Consider the following 17,978-nt stretch of genomic DNA (forward strand, 5'->3'; position numbering starts at 1 on the left):
TTTTCGACTGGCCGCGGTTTCCAGAAGATTACTTTCGGCACCGTTTTCGTATGTCAAAACTGTTGTTTATGCGTATTGTCAACACATTGTCCGCCCATGTTGAATACTTTCAACACAGTGTAGACGCAACCGGTCGGCAAAGTCTTGTAGCGTTGCAAAAGTGTACTTGTGCCATCCGACAACTTGCTACTGGGCAAACGGCTGACCTCTTCGCCGAGTATTTGCATGTGGATGAGTCAACTGGAATCCTATTCCTAAAAGTTTTTGCGACGGCGTTCATTCTGCTTTCGGCGAGGAATTCCTTCGGGCACCCACCACTGAAGATTGTCAACGGTTGCTTCATCTTCACGAAACAGTCCACGGTTTTCCCGGTATGCTAGACAACATTGACTGCATGCATTGGAAGTTGAAGAATTGCTCGACTGCTTGGAGGGGGCAATACTTAAGCGGCCACAAAGGCGGCGGCCCAACGCTTATCCTTGAAGCGGTCGCCGACTACCGCCTATGGATTTGGCATGCATATTTCGGTGTTGCCGGATTCAACAACGACTTGAACGTGCTCTATTCTTCACCACTCTTCGATGATGTTTTGAATGGTGTAGCACCGGCGATCGACTTCACCGTCAACGGAAATGCATACCACATGAGTTACTATCTCGCCGATGGTATCTACCCAAGGTGGTCGACTTTCGTGAAGACGTTCAGCAGTCCGCATGAGCCGAGACGGATTCTTTTTGCGCAGCGTCAAGAGTCTGCTTGGAAAGACGTCGAAAGAGCTTTTGGGGTCCTTCAAGGCCGATTCAACATTGTGAAGGGTCCGTCTCGGCTATGGTACGTTAAGAATATCGCCGACATGAGTACACGTGTATTATCTTGCACAACATGATTATAGCTGACGAAGGACCGATGGCGGCTAACTTTTACGACGAGATGAAGCCGGAAGCTCAACCGCGAGGTCTCCCCTACGCCGAGGTGTGCATACGTCGGTGAATGAGAGGATCGAAACAAGACACACAATGCGCGATACAAGAACCCACATTGAGCTACAAAAAGACCTAATCAAACACATTTGAGCGAAATTCGGCAACGAGTAGTGGGTCTTTTTAATTTTATGAATTTAATTATGTATTTTTTATTTTCTAGGATTAATTATTTTTTAAGATTTTAATTATGTAATTTTAATAATGTAATTTTTATTTTTTAGGATTTTAATTATGTCATTTTTATATTTTAATGTATTTTTATATTGTAGAAATGTTTAGTAATTGAAGTATTTAAATTGAATAATAAAATGGTGGGACCCTTGAGCTTGTACTTGCGGAAGAGCACGGATGTGGGTCTTGTGCTCTTAGCTAAAGACAAGAAGTAAAAGTGAGTCCGGGCCCACCTCCGTGCTCTTATTTAAAGAGCACGGATGGGGATGCTCTAAAGAGTAAACTAGAAAAATGGTACCAAGAAGATGGAGTTCGCACCTTCTCAATATCCAATAGGAAAAATCACGTACCTGATCAGGTAGGAAACCTAATTTGTGATTTTACTGAAATTATTATAACCAAGTTTTACTTACTAACTAACAAAAATTGGATTTCTCCAAATCTCAAACACTGTTGATTGTCAACTGCTTCTTCGTCTTCACAAAGCAGTGCATGACTTCCCTAGGATCAGTGGCGTGTTAGGTTTGGTATACAGAAAAGCATGTTTCAAGCAAGTTTCGCGCGAATAGAATCTTGCTTGTATACATAAAACTCTACAATCCACTTTTAACCCGATTCAGTATTATTCGAGCAGTCTCGCACGAATAGAATCACTATTATTATTACATTGTGTTTGCTTGTGCATTTATAAGATGTTTTACAAACATTTAAATGCATAAGAAGTAAACAAAGTCTATGTCTTTTGCTTAGTAAACCGGTTGTGGGCGTCGTCCACTTTAAGGTAACGTGATCAGATCTATGCAATGCTTTGCAAAAGAAAAAGAAGAATTTCACAACCTAGATAGGCTTTGGCTACCTATCGTGAAAGGTTGCAATGTTAGTCTGCATATTTCTAAGCCTTACTGAAATAAGATGACATTGGTGTGGTATAGCACTGAACGGATCTAACAGCAAGACGTGTCTTTATGCTATCTACTGAGACTAGGTCTTGATAAAATACTATTTCTTAATCCACATATGTTAGCATTGAGCATACGGTATTGATTATGCACTACTTTGACTTATCAAATGGTGCGGGTTTTTCGCAACCCAATCATCCTGATATATTGGGTAGTGGTGATTAATATCTAGCGGTGCTAGGATTGCTATTATGTTGAATCGTGCGCGAGGTGAGTCTCGTTTGATAATGTCCTCAAGAGAAGCTCAAACAAGGTTTTATTATTCGGAAAACTGGCCAGTTGGAGTTTTATTACTCTATGAATAATAAATAAATGTTTCTTGTTAAGTCCACTCTTGGAATTAATAAGATATTAATTAATTAAGTCCATAGCAGACATTAATTAATTGATGGACATTTATATCTTAAGCACGAGAAATAAATAATAAACAAAGTGGAAACCCGGATTACTTGTAATTTCGGATTTGGATGGGGAGAGTTCAATATTACTTCTGTAGTGGCTGCTCGTAATATTCCAATATAAGCTTGTACTCCCTCCGTCCCATTAAAGATGACCCACTTTCCTTTTTGGTTTGTCCCAACCAAGATGACCCATTACTTAAAATGAAAACCCCTTTATCTCTACTTTATCCCCTCTCTCTTACTTTACTCTCTCCATTTAACACACAAAATAAAGTTGCATAAAATCTCGTGCCGCCCAAGAAAGGGGTCATCTTCCTTGGGACGGAGGGAGTATTAAATTGTGAGTTTAATTTAATTAGTAAAAAGCTAATTGAGGGAGCTCATATCCAAAACCTTCCATAGATCCCTGTCTGTGCCCAAAAAGAAACTTAATATAAATAGGAGAATAAAGGAAACATAAATCATTCATTATTATTACTCATATTTTTCGTCTCCCACTACCTAGAGGAGTTCGAATTTCTCTCCTAATTGGAGAAGGATTTCTTCTGTCTTCTTTATTCGAGTCCTAGTATTTTGATAAGATCAGCCCACCCTGATATCGAGATACAGTTCGGGAACCAGAGAGAAGATCCGTGGTCTAGTATTGAAGATCATCGTGGAGAAGGCGCGAGCAATCGATGATTCTTTGGAGAATCAAATCGGTAACTCTAAACCGTAGAATTCATGTTTTAGGATTTACTTTCTTTGAGCATGAATTATTTGCGTTCTAGAATGCAATTATCTGTTTAACATGTGAATTGATTAATCGGTCAAATAGATCCTACGTCTGATTTATTTGTTTTGTACAAGTCTTCCGCTGTGCAAGGGGCACCAAACCCCAACAATTGGTATCAGAGCCAGGTTTTTGGCTCTGATTATGTGGATTAATTTCATGTTATGTGAATTGCTTGAATGCATATTTTTATTCGTTATGTGTTTCGTTAGATGTTTGTTGTTTTATTTGTTTTTCAAAACAACGAACGACGAAGAACACAATTACGAAAATAGTTTTTGCCGTTGCAATTATTCCGTCAATTCCATGCTGTCATTGAATCCTTTTTCTTCGCTGCATCGAGGAAACAAATTTGCCTAATATGTAATCACTATGTCTTACCATGTATCCATATGACTTTTGAGTATGTAATGATTACACATGTATTCCGTGAGTATGCCTTACGTGAGTTATGGAATTGCGACATGGAATTTGCTGCGCTGAGTCGTGTGGCCGAGGACGGTGGCTTGCACGTGTGCAGCGCCGGCGGCTGCGGATACGGCGGGAACGACAGCGGTTCGAGTGGGAGCCCTTCGTGGGCAGCTTCCAGGCTCGGAGGAAGTTGTTGTCGTAGCCGCTGCAGAGGTGACGTCGCAGTAGCGACAATGCAGCAACAGCAGCAGCGGCGACCGGAGAAGATGCAGCTGCAGCGGCTGTGCTTGGCGGCTGGGTGTCTCTCTGCAGCAGCGCCTGTGGGGGCACGGGCTGCCGGAAACGAAGCAGCAGCTGCGGGTTCAGTGGGAGTCTAGCCGAGCCATGCAAGGTTCGGTCAAGTTTCTTTCCAAATTTAGATTCAGGTTTCCTTACCATTGGAATTAATTTTGGAAATAATTCGAGATTAATTTAGAATTAAGATTTGAATATATCTTGTGGATTTTATATATTATATAAGATTTGATTTTGTATTAAATCATGGATTAATTACAGATTTTATCTTTATTTTATGGATTTGTAGGGATTTAATTCCTGGATGAATCCTAGTTAAATTTAGATAATGACAATCTAATTTTTAACTATATCCTATGGATTAATGTGGATTTATGCATAGACAAATCCTAGTTGGATTTAGATAATGATAATATTATTTTATTCTTATCCTATGAGTTTATATGAATTTATTCATAGATAAATCTAGATGGATTTGGATAGTGATAATGTAATATTTTATTCTTATCTTATAGATTTATATGGATTTGTTCCTAGATAAATCTTGGATAGATTTGAATAATTATAATATAATATTATCTTATTCTATGGATTTATATGGATTTATTCTAAGATAAATCCTAGATGAATTAGGATAAGCATTTATATTAATTTATTTTATCCTATGGATTTGAATAGATTTTATTCTATTAAGACAAATCTTAGATGGATTAAAATAAGTATTAATCCAATTTATCCTTATCTTTTGGATTTATATCCTAAATAGATTAGGATAAAGATGATATATAAGAAATCCTTAATTAATTGGATTTAGATAAATTTATTTATCTAAGAAATCCTAAGTAATGTTTGATATATTCTAGATGTCTATTCTAAATAGAATTAAGATTTGTACAAATCTTTATTGATTGGTGATAAGACTAATTTCATGCATCGGTTATGTGGTGAAAAACACTTTATTTTACTGGGTCTAACGCAGTTTTTAAGCCAGGTGTGTGAAGGAGAAGCTAGATCCAGGAAGAGCTGGAGGCAATGGACTAGCAAAGGAAACGAAGAAAAGTGAGCAGAGTTGAAGAGAAAAAAATGGCTGGACGAAGGGAGTCAGTAGCTGAGGGCAACAAAGACTATTTATACCTCGCTGGACCCACTTCTATGCCTATAAATAAAGGAGCATGCAGCACACGCCATAGACATGATTTTGCTCTCAGCTCACACACTCGCACACTCACACACACACTTGGGAAAAATGGGAATTCTGGGGTAGCTAAGGGTTTCTAGGAGTTCATCTTCGGTGAAAGTTAGTCGTAACACCGTTCTCACGGAGGGCGAAGAAACAATCAGTTTACATTCAATTTTCTGCACTTTTATTCGGTCGAACTTCAACGTTTTGGAAGTCGATTTGGTTGTTTGCTATTACCGTTATCTATGCATTTGGTTTATGTCATGATGATGTTTATTTTGTGTTGATTTATGTTGATTCTGAGTTTTTGTTTGAGGTTTTATTTCGGCAGTTGAATGTTATTCTCTGTTTTGGATAATTCTGTGCTTGATCTGGGAAATAGGTTGTGGATCTGAATTGTTGTTTTTGATCGGTTGTTGTTTGGCGAATCTGTAGCTATGGGTATACTTTTGGTCGGAGTTTGTGTCGGATGCTTGAATCCGGAGTGGATTTAGAATCCGAAGTTGGATCTGAACAGGGGAATCAAGTTGTGCATGGATTTCAAACTTTTTGCTCTCTTTTCATTTTACTTCGTCCAGTAGTCGCAGATCTGCTTAGTTTTAAATTGTTCTTCGTTTAATTGCTTTAAATTCAGTCTGCTTCGTTTCTGATTCACGTTCCATCTCTGTTTCTACTGAAATTTTTATGCATATTGATTGGAGAAGATGATGTCGCTGTTAGTTGGTACTTTAGTTAGTTTTTTTTTCAGCTTTTCATTCGTACTTTACCTTTTCAGCAAATGGTCCCCACCGTCAGTTCATTTCCCAGGTCTAGGTAATTTAGAAAATAGTTTCTTAGATCTAGTGATTGTCTCGTTTTCCAGATTACATGCATGATTTCTGTTCTGCCTAGATCTAGTTGTTTGCGTAGCAGATTTCAACTCCAAGTTTAGTTTAATTTCCCCAACCCAAAATACGTGGCAGCAGCCAACCCAAAAATAGTCCCGAATCCTTGAGCATGTTTGATTGTACATTCATCTCTGTGGGATCGATCCCTACTTCCATGTGCTAATTTTAGTATACGTGGTTGAGGGTTTTGAAGCGATATTCTGTGTGTCCAACGACCGAGATCTTCCAACGTTCCGTGAGTTCCTAGACCCTGTGATCTAGTGGATTCGCTGGACCTAGGAAACTTGTTATTCCTTTCTGTGCATGCAGTCTCTAAACATGAAAGAAACGAAGCTTCAATTGGATTTTATTTTTATCTTATGGATTATGATGGAAGTGTTTCTATCTAGTAATATCCTAGTACGATTTAAATAATGATAATCCTAGATCAACGTTATCTTGAATTGTAGGATTTGATTTTATGGAAATAAAATCTAGAATAATCCTAAGTGGATTTAGATAAGTTGACTCTATCTTGATAAATCCCAAATGAATTTGGATAAAGATTATCCAAGATAAAACTGAATTATTTAATTGATTCTCCCTTGACTAGATTAAATAATTTTTGATAATTATCCTATGTGTTTAAATGCCATGGATTAAATGGATTTATCTGTTTATTTGGTGTTTATATATTTTAAGTGGATTATCTACTTTATCTGCTTATGTGATAATTATGCAAACACCATACAAAATATCTAAGTGATGATTACAACAAGTGCGTTGTATACGGTCTCCATCAGTTGGACTGCCAAATTTTGTGAAGCTGATTTTCTAATATTATTGCCACCTGCAGAGTAGGGACAATAATCCTACGATAACAGTAAGTTCATAAGGGCGGACTTCTCACATAATAAACAGAATGAACTAGAAAGTGGTTCCCAATATTATTGCCACCTGCAAAGTAGGGACAATAATCCTACGGAACTGCGAGTTTCAGGGTTCAATCAGAATTTATGAGATAACTTGGTTTTGTTATCAGCACATGAACATTGTTATGGGAGTGTGTTGTAGAAATAAAATTCTGTAATGCTAAATCTGATGGTCGTGCTTAGGCAACATTAGGCATATTAACCTCCAAAGGAGAATACAATTTAATGCGTCGGTGTTGTGACTAGTAAAATTGTCAAAATTTTAATGTGTATTAACTTCCAAAGGAGGATACAATTTATTAATTTTGCTGTTGTAAGATACATAATTGTTTTGTGGTTATTTGTGATTATGTATTGAGCATGAGTATGTGATAATAAGTTTATTTGCCAAATCTTCATTATGTCATTTAATATTTGTCTGCGATCCTTAAAGAAAGAAAACTCGAATGCCTAAATTATGTAGACCGGAAACGAAAATGGATAAGTTTCTCATCGCTGAAAACCTAGAGTTTATACTCAATGATTCATGTCCTCCATTTCCTCGACATAATTCCACGAAGAATGTTCGAGAATGCATTATGCATGTACTTGACAAGCTCTTTGAGGAATAAGGTCAAGCTATTTTCCTTTAAGTAGCTCGACAAGTCTTGGTTAATAACGATGAAAGATGGATATCAATAGAATCTGTCAAGATGATTCGATTGGAATATCCTAAAGTGACAGAATGTTTTGAGGATCTTTTGATCACTCAAATAGTTTCTGACACAAGTCATCGTCTAAAGTAACAAGAAATGACTACAAGAAGGTTTAACTGAAAAGTAGAAAATCTTCAGAATAATAGTCGTTATATTACTGTTAGAGCAAAGTAACATGATAGATGACAAATTCATAAAGGCTGCATTTTTTAAGTCCTAGTTCATTTGAACAAAAGGCTAGATGTGGAAATGAGAGAGCCTGAATTGTCATCAAAGTTTGTTTAAAGCGAGAAAGATGCTTTGTGAGTTGGATTGACCTATTTTATAGAAGGACAATGACTTACATGACAATGCAACTTCTAAGTAAGAGATCTTGATCCAGTTAGGTTTTTGTTGCAGTAGGAGCTATTAATGCTCAACTATTGTTTTATGGTTGATGCTTAAGGCATCTTAGTATTAAAATAATATAAGTGCGACAAGGTTGAGTATTCAACAACACATCAACTTCTTAATCATTGAATGATTAAGTATTTAGGGCTCTTAGCCTTAAGGCCAAGAAAATACTTAGAAATTGTTCGAACTGATCTAGACTATCAAGATTTTAACATTTCGTTAAATAGCTTGAGAGTTGAGAAAGTCTATTTGATGCACTATGAGTTAGAATCATTTGATTTTTCAAGAGATTCAGAATACTTATAGAAGTGCAACATAGAAAGACTAGCAAGTCTCAATGGTTTACACCATAAGGAGACGAGCAAAGGGTTATGATCAGTAGTGGGAGTCTAATCTCCATTTACGAATCCAAGCATTCATCTAATGAATGTGATAGTTATGTAAGAAGGAATCAAAGTCTTTCTAAGACAAGTTTGATTATGTGATGAGTTGTACTCATTAAAATCTTATCATTGGTGGGATAAACATTAAAGAAACTACAAACATCAGTACCTTCTACAAAACACGAGTTGTGGACTAGAGCGTCTCTAGTCTAGCACATCTCAAGGTGTAATGTTGATCCAACACGTGTTGGAAAAGTGTCCAAGAAATTGGAGTTGAGTACTGAGGCATGTTTTAAGGTTTGTCCCAAATGATGTAAGGTTATAAGTTCTGTAATCTTCAAAATATAATTCTTGCATGAAGATCAAGAGATGAACTACAAGCCTAACAGCGTGATAACTCTCAAAATAAAGAGAGAGATATCGGATTTTCCACATTGCCAAGAAGTCATACCATTAGAAACTTTTGCACTAATAAAATCAACTTCAGTACCTAAGATTGTAAGAACCATATCGTAGTGGGAGCATTCCACTGGAACACAACAAGTTCTTGGGTCTAAGAGTGTCGGTCTTAGATTAACTTGAACATAATCCCTTTAACTACAATGTAGTATTGGTTAATTTGGATAATCATCTTTGAACAGGTGATAGATTTCATATTACAATCTAAGATAGACAACATGTTTTACAAGACTTGCAATACTACCTACAGGCTATGTCAGTCAGTGGGAGCAAGTATCTTTGCAAGTGTAAATGTGGATCTCAAATGGCTAGACAATGACAATGGGTTATGCCCAAAGAGAATTATCTTCTCACTATCGTTGTGTCAGGATTTATTCGATCATATTGTCTATTAGAACTTACATAAATTAGAATGTATGTATTATGATTGTCAAGACAGCCTTCTATAAATAGAAGTCTTGAGGAAATCATCGTAAGCATTCTAATGGGATATGTAATTAAGGGCAAGAAACGCATGATTGGAAGCTTATATAGACCTTCGTGGTCTTAGACAAGCATCTAAATCAGAGTATATGTGTTTTATCAAAATTGTCAAATATTTGGAATTTGACTTGTGTCCTTAACAGTGCTGTAAGCACAAGGAAGTTGAAAGTGCATTACGTATGGTATTATTGGTACTCTACGATGATGAAATCTACAAAAGTTGCAAACAACTAAGATTGGCATCTGGCGTAGGAAACTGGTTGTCTACCCAGTTTAAGATAAATGATTTAAGAGAAACTAATTACATTCTTAGCATCTAAGTCCTTTTAAGATGCTAGAAAGAATGTTGAGATTCTCTTAGGAATCCTATATCTACACATTGCTTGGAAAATTTAAGCATTAGAAATTCTATGAAAAGGTTTATACCTCTCAAGATGGAATTGTCTTGTCTCTAGTCAAGTGTCGTTTGACGCTTAGTGAGATCAAGAATTATGAGACTAGTTTCGGAGATAGTTGTCTCATGTATGCTATAATGTGTACTAAGTTTGATATTAGTTGTGCTTATGCATAGCAAGTATATATCATATTAACCATGGAAAATGATTTTGATTGAGGTAATGAATATACCCTAGTGCTTGAGAAAGACTAGTAACTATATTCTAGTTTACCAGTCATTCATGTAATGTCCTTGGGGTTACACTGTCTTAGTTTTATGACTAATCAGTGATCGAGTAAGTCATCCTCTGAATATGTGTTTATCTTAGGAATATCTTCCTAAAAGCTTTAATCGTAAGTTTGAGTATGCCTATGAGTATTATTTTTTACTACTCTAGTGAAGGCTAACTCAAGGGACACACGAGTTTATTAAGCTAAGCAATCACATATGGGGATGAAATTAATTAAAGATAAAGTGCGCAACAAAGACATTATGGTGAAAAAGATATTATCAGAGAACAACCAAGCAGATTTTTCTTTCACTTAGTGAAATGAATGGTAGTTCGATATATCTAGTACAAAGACCTACTTTGAGTATAAGTGGGAGAGTTTTTTGGCAGTGGGTATACTCGAAAGTATGTTTTGAGTATAAGTGGGAGATTGTTAGGTTTGGTATACTGAAAAGCATGTTTCGAGCAAGTTTCGCGCGAATAGAATCTTGCTTGTATACGTAAAACTCTACAATCCACTTTTAACCCGATTCAGTATTATTCGAGCAGTCTCGCACGAATAGAATCACTATTATTATTACATTGTGTTTGCTTGTGCATTTATAAGATGTTTTACAAACATTTAAATTCATAAGAAGTAAACAAAGTCTAAGTCTTTTGCTTAGTAGACCGGTTGTGGGCGTCGTCCACTTTAAGGTAACACGGTCAGATCTATGCAATGCTTTGCAAAAGAAAAAGAAGAATTTCACAACCTAGATAGGCTTTGGCTACCTATCGTGAAAGGTTGCAATGTTAGTCCGCATATTTATAAGCCTTACTGAAATAAGATGACATTGGTGTGGTATAGCACTGAACGGATCTAACAGCAAGATGTGTCTTTATGCTATCTACTGAAAGACTAGGTCTTGATAAAATACTATTTCTTAATCTACATATGTTAGCATTGAGCATACGGTATTGATTACGCACTACTTTGACTTATCAAATGGTGCGGGTTATTCGCAACCCAATAATCCTGATATATTGGGTAGTGGTGATTAATATCTAGCGGTGCTAGGATTGCTATTATGTTGAATCGTGCGCGAGGTGAGTCTCGTTTGATAATGTCCTCAAGAGAAGCTCAAACAAGGTTTTATTATTCGGAAAACTGGTCAGTTGGAGTTTTATTACTCTATGAATAATAAATAAATGTTTCTTGCTAAGTCCACTCTTGGAATTAATAAGATATTAATTAATTAAGTCCATAGCAGACATTAATTAATTGATGGACATTTATATCTTAAGCGCGGGAAATAAATAATAAACAAAGTGGAAACCCGGATTACTTGTAATTTCGAATTTGGATGGGGAGAGTTCAATATTACTTCTGTAGTGGCTGCTCGTAATATTCCAATATAAGCTTGCATTAAATTGTGGGTTCAATTTAATTAGTAAAAAGCTAATTGAGGGAGCCCATATCCAAAACCTTCCATAGATCCCTGTCTGGGCCCAAAAAGGAACTTAATATAAATAGGAGAATAAAGGAAACAGAAATCATTCATTATTATTACTCATATTTTTCGTCTCCCTCTACCTAGAGGAGTTCGAATTTCTCTCCAATTCTTCTGTCTTCTTTATTCGAGTCCTAGTATTTTGATAAGATCAGCCCACCCTGATATCGAGATACAGTTTGGGAACCAGAGAGAAGATCCGTGGTCTAGTATTGAAGATCATCGTGGAGAAGGCGCGAGCAATCGACGATTCTTTGGAGAATCAAATCGGTAACTCTAGACCGTAGAATTCATGTTTTAGGATTTACTTTCTTTGAGCATGAATTATTTGCGTTCTAGCATGCAATTATCTGTTTAACATGTGAATTGATTAATCGCATAATCGGTCAAATAGATCCTACGTCTGATTTATTTGTTTTGTACAAGTCTTCCGCTGTGCAAGGGGCACCAAACCCCAACATGGCGGACCCATAATTTTTGTACTATGGGGTGCAAATTAATTTTAACAATTGTTGTATAATTTTAGTGTAAAAGACGATAAAAACAACTCAAACATGAACCTTATAGAACTACGATATAGAGACGGATTATGAGAGAGAAATAATTTTAAATGAGCAATGTAAATTATAGATACATACGTTAACAATGTCGACATCGAAATAATTGAATAATAGTAATTTTTTAAAAATAAAGAGTAGTCAAAATTATTAAAGAATACTTTCTCTGTCCCAAGATAAGCGACTCACATTCCTTTTTGGGATGTCCCAAGATAAGTGATAACTGATAAGTGAGTCATTTCCTTTTTTGGTATTCTCTCTCTTACTTTTTCACTCTACTTTATTAGTTCTCTTATTTTATTCGCTTTTCACTCTATTAATAAAACCATATTTCCTTAAATCTCGTGCCGAAAAGTTTTTGCTCACTTATCTTGGAACGGAAGGAGTATTTTTTTAAAATAAAGAGCATAACTTTAACTTTAACTTTAACTTTAAATTTATATTCTCCATACATATGGACTAAAGAATTAAATATTATTTTTATTCTTAGATTATAAAGATTATTACATGATCTTACAATAGTATTATTTACACTAATAAAACAACAAAAACTACTTAGTTTGAGAAAATATAAATAAACTACTACTCCAATGGATTAGCTAGAAACTAAAAAAAATACATGAATAAACTTAATATATATCACCCATAAAAACAAAAATTACTAGTTTGAAAAATATAAAAAAATGCACCAATGGATTAAATGAGTTAACTAAAGAGTGAACTACGTAAATAGTATATGATCTTTCATTTTTGCACAAAAATGATACATAATCCTTATTTTATATCGTTTTTTAACATAAAAATCACATTTTTATACTCCGTATTTGATCATTTTCACCCGAAAAAATCCTCCAAAAAACACATTTTCACATTTTTGCCATGAAGGACATTTTTAAACACACATGATAAAAGAACCTAAAATAATATTATAAAAATCTTGTCATTTTTTCCTCTCTTCTTATTCCCTAATTCATTTCTCTCTTATCCATAAGTCTTTATTTATTTAATTAGTGTGCCCAATTTATAGGCAAAGTTTTTTAATTTTTTAAAATAAAAGTAAAGTATGGTTCAATGTATCACAATTTCATTTTTATGAAAAAAAAATTTGGTTCAACATTATTACATATAATAGTTTATTCAGTTATATTTCAATCCCTAATTTCGCGCCATTTATTCTTTTTCATATGGCAAGTTTCATATATCCAATTTTTATGATAAATACAATATATTGCCGTTAAATATCCTATTTCTTCCATATCATATTTCCTTAATTATTTTTTTCCAGTAACTTTTTATATGCATTATATTATCTTTAATTAATATTATTGTTGTATTATATTACTTCGTTCACATAATATTGCAGCACAACAATTTATATAATACATTATACATAAGCTCGTTTTGCGTTTTACTTTTTTCCTTAATTGCGAAAGCTACAAACAAAAATTAATTTTCGGTAATCTCTAAATTAGCCAAACAACTTCATCGTTTCCTATTAACACGCGTATAATATGGTATTCTTTTCATTATTTTTTGCATATTCCATTTGTGGTACATATAAGGAAAAAGAAAGGAAAAAGAAAGAAAAGAAATTCACATGTTTACCATTTATTTTAAATTTCAAAAAATATTTTTTATTGTCCAAAAATCACATATGTGGTATTTAGAGTTATTTTTATTACGAAGAAAAAAAATAATATAAAGGATTATTTTTATCACAAAGTACTAAAACTCATAAACAATTTTGAAAAGTGAATTATGGGAAAAAAAAGGGGGGGAAATTAAAATAAAACGACGAAAAATGAAATACTCATATATTGAAAAATTATCAAACGCTTCAATTAATCAACGATCAAGAGAAAGCTGATCAGATCTACGCCCTTTCCATTCTTTCCCTTACATTCGCCTCTCTCTACCTTTCTACATTATCACTCAGCTTCTGTGGATACTTCTTCTTCTTTTTCCAGGTAATTGCATTTGTTCAGTTGCTCTTTATCCTTGTTTTCTTCCTCATTTTCCGTCTCTAATTTTTTGAGCTGTTTTGCTTGCTAGGTTTTCGTGTTTTCTAATTCGTGGAATAATATACTAGTTTAAGATTATTTTGTTTGAGTGGCGCTGGGTTATTTGTTAAATTTCCTTGTTTCATTCTCCGCGTTATGATGTGATGTGGCTGAGAATTTTATTAGGTGTACTGTTGTTGAAGTTGAACATATTTTATGCTGTTAGAGCACAGTAGCTGGTCAGCATTTAGGGTCAACTTTCTTGTTTGTTAGTAACAGGGTTTTCTTTTTACTATCAGATGAATTGGAATGTCATTATTTTGATCAAGAGCTGGCAATGAAGCAGCATTAGGAATTTCTAATTGTGGTGGGCAAATTTCTGAGCTCAATGACTTCTGTGAAATAAATTCTATTCAGAATATATTACCTAATTGTGCTTTCTTCTTGTATGTTGTTACTGATTTTTCAGGTGCATGCGACTGGATAGGATTGAGAAGCAAATTTAGCTTCTTTTAATTGGTCCATGCTTGAAGGTAATTTCATAGAATTTCCTAAGCCTGTCATAGAGCATTTGTCGCTGCTGGTTTGCGTGAATTATAGCCACTTCGATCCCAGTTAGACAGAGTGACAGACTCGTCACCGAGGAAAAGTGTACAAAGAGTTTAGTGTGGGGTCCTCCAGTGAATAGCTTGTTATGGCATCGGTGCAGAATCGGTTTCTGCAGCCACAGCAACCTCCAGTACCTCGGGTATGTTGATGATTAATACATGCCATTTACACATTTGCTTCTTGTGCCCATATATGCCATTTTTAGGTATAGGATTTGAGTGTTATTAGTGGAGGTAGATCTTCCATGTCACATTAACTTCATCTTTCTTGATGATGCTAGCAGCATCCCAGCACTTTATAATTTCAGAATACTGAAAAAACCTTTTGTTGTGATTCAAAGATATAAATGGGACTCCATAGAGGTACAGAAAGTGAGTTTAAAAGTCTCTTTGTTAGTTCAAATGCAAAATTTCAAAATCTATTCAGAAGCTTGGCGAGTTACATCATATTTTTGCTATGTATGATTCAGAATATCATTTATCCCACAGTAAGATTATAGATTCTGTAGTAGTTACACTGTATGCAACCTTCCCTCTTTGTTTTGGGGATATTTCCTTTGATGTGTCTTTCCCTGATATCCCACCCTTCCAAGGCAGGCTTTCTTTACTTTTTTGGAATTTGAGCTTAACTTTGAAGTTTGAAAGAACTAAATTAACGTGTTCATAACTATGGTTAGATTAATATTCCTTAAACTGATAGCTGTCTCGGAAGTCGGAGCTAAGAATCATCACGTGCACCATGTACTATTTAGAGATATATCTCATAATAGCTTCTTTTTGCACCTGCTTATGTGCTAACTTGTCATTTCAAATTAAGTGAAACAATAGTTCAGTAATATTTCAGGTAGTCTCAGCTATTCTTGAAGTAAAAGTACCCAATAGGACCTATTGTTGTAGCTTATTCCTCTTATTGTCTTCCATATTTCAGTTGATTTATGTGAAGAACATTTGTTTGAATGTACATGTGATGATACTGATTAATTATATTGGCAGAGGAAAAGGTGGGCAGGTTGTTTGGGTGGACTGTCTTGTTTCCGGACACAAAAAGGTGGAAAGCGTATTGTTCCTGCATCACGCATCCTGGATGCCAATGCTATATCAAATCAGCCAATTGGGCCTCCAGGTGGTGGATTGACTAATCAGGCTACTGGCGTTGCTTTGTCTCTTTTAGCTCCACCATCCTCACCTGCTTCATTCTCGAATTCTGGACTCCCATCAACAGCTCAGTCACCCAACTGCTTCTTGTCTGCCAATTCACCTGGAGGTCCTTCATCTACTATGTTCGTCACTGGTCCATATGCTCACGAGACTCAGCTGGTCTCACCTCCTGTATTCTCGACTTTCACAACTGAGCCATCTACAGCTCCTTTAACTCCTCCACCAGAGCTGGCACATTTGACAACTCCATCTTCACCAGATGTGCCTTATGCACGTTTCCTTTCATCGTCGGCGAAATTCAAAACCACTGATAAGATCAGCTACCCTGCTGCAAATGATCTTCAATCAACATATTTACTTTATCCGGGTAGTCCTGCAAGTACGCTTAGATCACCTGTTTCAAGGACGTCCGGTGATTGCTTATCGTCATCCTTCAATGGAAGGGAATTCCCTTCTCAGTGGGATCCCTCTATCCCTTCAGAAGGGTCTCCATATGCAAAGTCTGACTCAGGCATGTTTCTTGATGCCCAGACAGCTGGAGCCTCCAAGTCACGTCAAGATTCCAATTTCTTCTGCCCAGAGACATTTGCTCAATTCTACCTTGACCATTCATCCTTTTCTAATTCTGGTGGCAGGCTAAGTATTTCCAAGGAATCAGATGCTTATTCAAATGGTGGAAATGGATACCAGAACCGTCAGAACAAAACTTGCAAACCAGATGCTGAGGAACTCGAAGCTTACAGAGCATCTTTTGGTTTTAGTGCAGATGAAATCATTACCACAACTAATTATGTTGAGATCTCTGATGTGTTAGATGACTCCTTTAGCATAACACCTTTTGCTTCCAGTAAGCATACCGAGGAGGAACATATTGCAACTCCACCCAGGAAAGATGTAATTGAAACCGAGAAGAGGGAAGAACATTTTCCTTGCCCACAGCTCAGTAAAGTACGACTGAATCGGTCAAGTAGCGTTCATATTGGAGGTTCATATAATCACATTGAAGGTAAATTATTAGTTTCCTGTTTACATAATCTTCTTACCTTGAGTTAAGCTTATTAGAAATTCTTTTACATATGTCTTCTCTGATCAAAGAGCGAGTGATCTTAACTTTTTTTATCTGTCAATGTTCATCGGTTCATGAGAAAATTGGTTTCTTATAGCTCAACTCTTTCCTATCATTTAAATTTAACCTACTCGTATTAAAAATAAAAAAATATTGATCTTTTATGCAAATGATTGAATCTACTTGCAGATTCTTGTCATCTCCGTCTTCCTTGTACCTCTTTTCTTGACAATAACAATGGTTTTACTCATGTCTCAGATCAAATTCCACAGAGGCGGTTAGGAGATACTGGGCGAAGCCTCCAAAGTAACCACACTTTGAGCGACGGTGGCAGCATATTCTCTAAGATGGGTGCTTCTGGGGTTGGGCGTAAGTATAAGTTTGGTGCATCAAATTCTGATGCAGAGATTGAATACAAGAGAGTGTCAAGTTTGAGAGAAGGGCGCTACCGGAGAGTACACTAAGGTTAGGTTACTCTGCCTTTCCCGGCAGAGGAGCCATGAGGAACTTTCTTAGGTGTTGGGTGTTCCTTAGCCGCATGATCTATCCAACATCTATGTCGAGTCTGTCATATAATGTGCCTCCCAGTGATGGTATATTTCTCATGAAAATGCTGGGAATGGATCACCCGGGGATGATTTGGAGCAAAGAGGAAGATGAGACTGTTTATATATGTAAATGTTTAAGCATTTACATGGTCCTAAAATGGCAGTAGTGGCTTTAAATATAATTGTGTAGTATGTAGTGCCCACTCAACATTTTGGATCATGTCCGATTAGCTTCTCTTTATTGTACAAATGTTTATTCAGTGATATACAGTTTAGTACTCAAGATTTCTAGTCATTTCAGTTTAGTGTTCTTATACATTAAAATGCAGTGAATAACATCTTATACACGTATAAACATAATATACTGTGACAAATCTAATTAATATACATGTATAAACATAATATACTGTGACAAATCTAATTAATTGGAAAATAAACTAAGAATTTTTACAATATACAAAACTCGAGTTGTGGATCTATTTGCCAAGGTACCTAGTTCAAAAA

At 35.7% G+C, this 17,978-nt stretch overlaps 1 protein-coding gene across 5 annotated transcripts; it reads left to right on the forward strand.

Annotated features, from left to right (window-relative positions):
- The first annotated feature begins 13,920 nt into the window (after positions 1-13,920).
- Positions 13,921-17,774, forward strand: LOC125217768 (uncharacterized protein At1g76660-like). Of its 5 annotated transcripts, XM_048119298.2 has the most exons (6): positions 13,921-14,061; positions 14,394-14,461; positions 14,564-14,627; positions 14,710-14,842; positions 15,696-16,866; positions 17,185-17,774. In XM_048119298.2, exons 4-6 carry the CDS (start codon positions 14,789-14,791, stop codon positions 17,388-17,390), a joined length of 1,431 nt encoding a protein of 476 aa, XP_047975255.2. In that variant the 5' UTR covers positions 13,921-14,061; positions 14,394-14,461; positions 14,564-14,627; positions 14,710-14,788; the 3' UTR covers positions 17,391-17,774. The 5 variants fall into 5 exon arrangements, with proteins under 5 accessions (XP_047975255.2, XP_047975253.2, XP_047975257.2 ...); XM_048119296.2 differs by having other exon boundaries at positions 14,564-14,842; XM_048119300.2 differs by lacking the exon at positions 14,394-14,461 and having other exon boundaries at positions 13,926-14,061.
- Positions 17,775-17,978: the final 204 nt, after the last annotated feature.

Source organism: Salvia hispanica, chromosome 1 (genome assembly GCF_029641045.1).
Source record: "Salvia hispanica isolate PSC_SH4W2 chromosome 1, Shi_PSC_v1, whole genome shotgun sequence".
Classification (NCBI taxonomy): Eukaryota; Viridiplantae; Streptophyta; class Magnoliopsida; order Lamiales; family Lamiaceae; genus Salvia; species Salvia hispanica.

Excerpts from the sequence above, each read along its gene's own strand:
- LOC125217768 (XM_089064108.1), top strand. The coding sequence starts at position 15,105 with ATGCAAAATTTCAAAATCTATTCAGAAGCTTGGCGAGTTACATCATAT. Across the intron at positions 15,162-15,695 it reads TTACATCATATTTTTGCTAT|AGGAAAAGGTGGGCAGGTTG; the intron begins GTATGATTCAGA and ends TTATATTGGCAG. Across the intron at positions 16,867-17,184 it reads TTCATATAATCACATTGAAG|ATCAAATTCCACAGAGGCGG; the intron begins GTAAATTATTAG and ends CTCATGTCTCAG.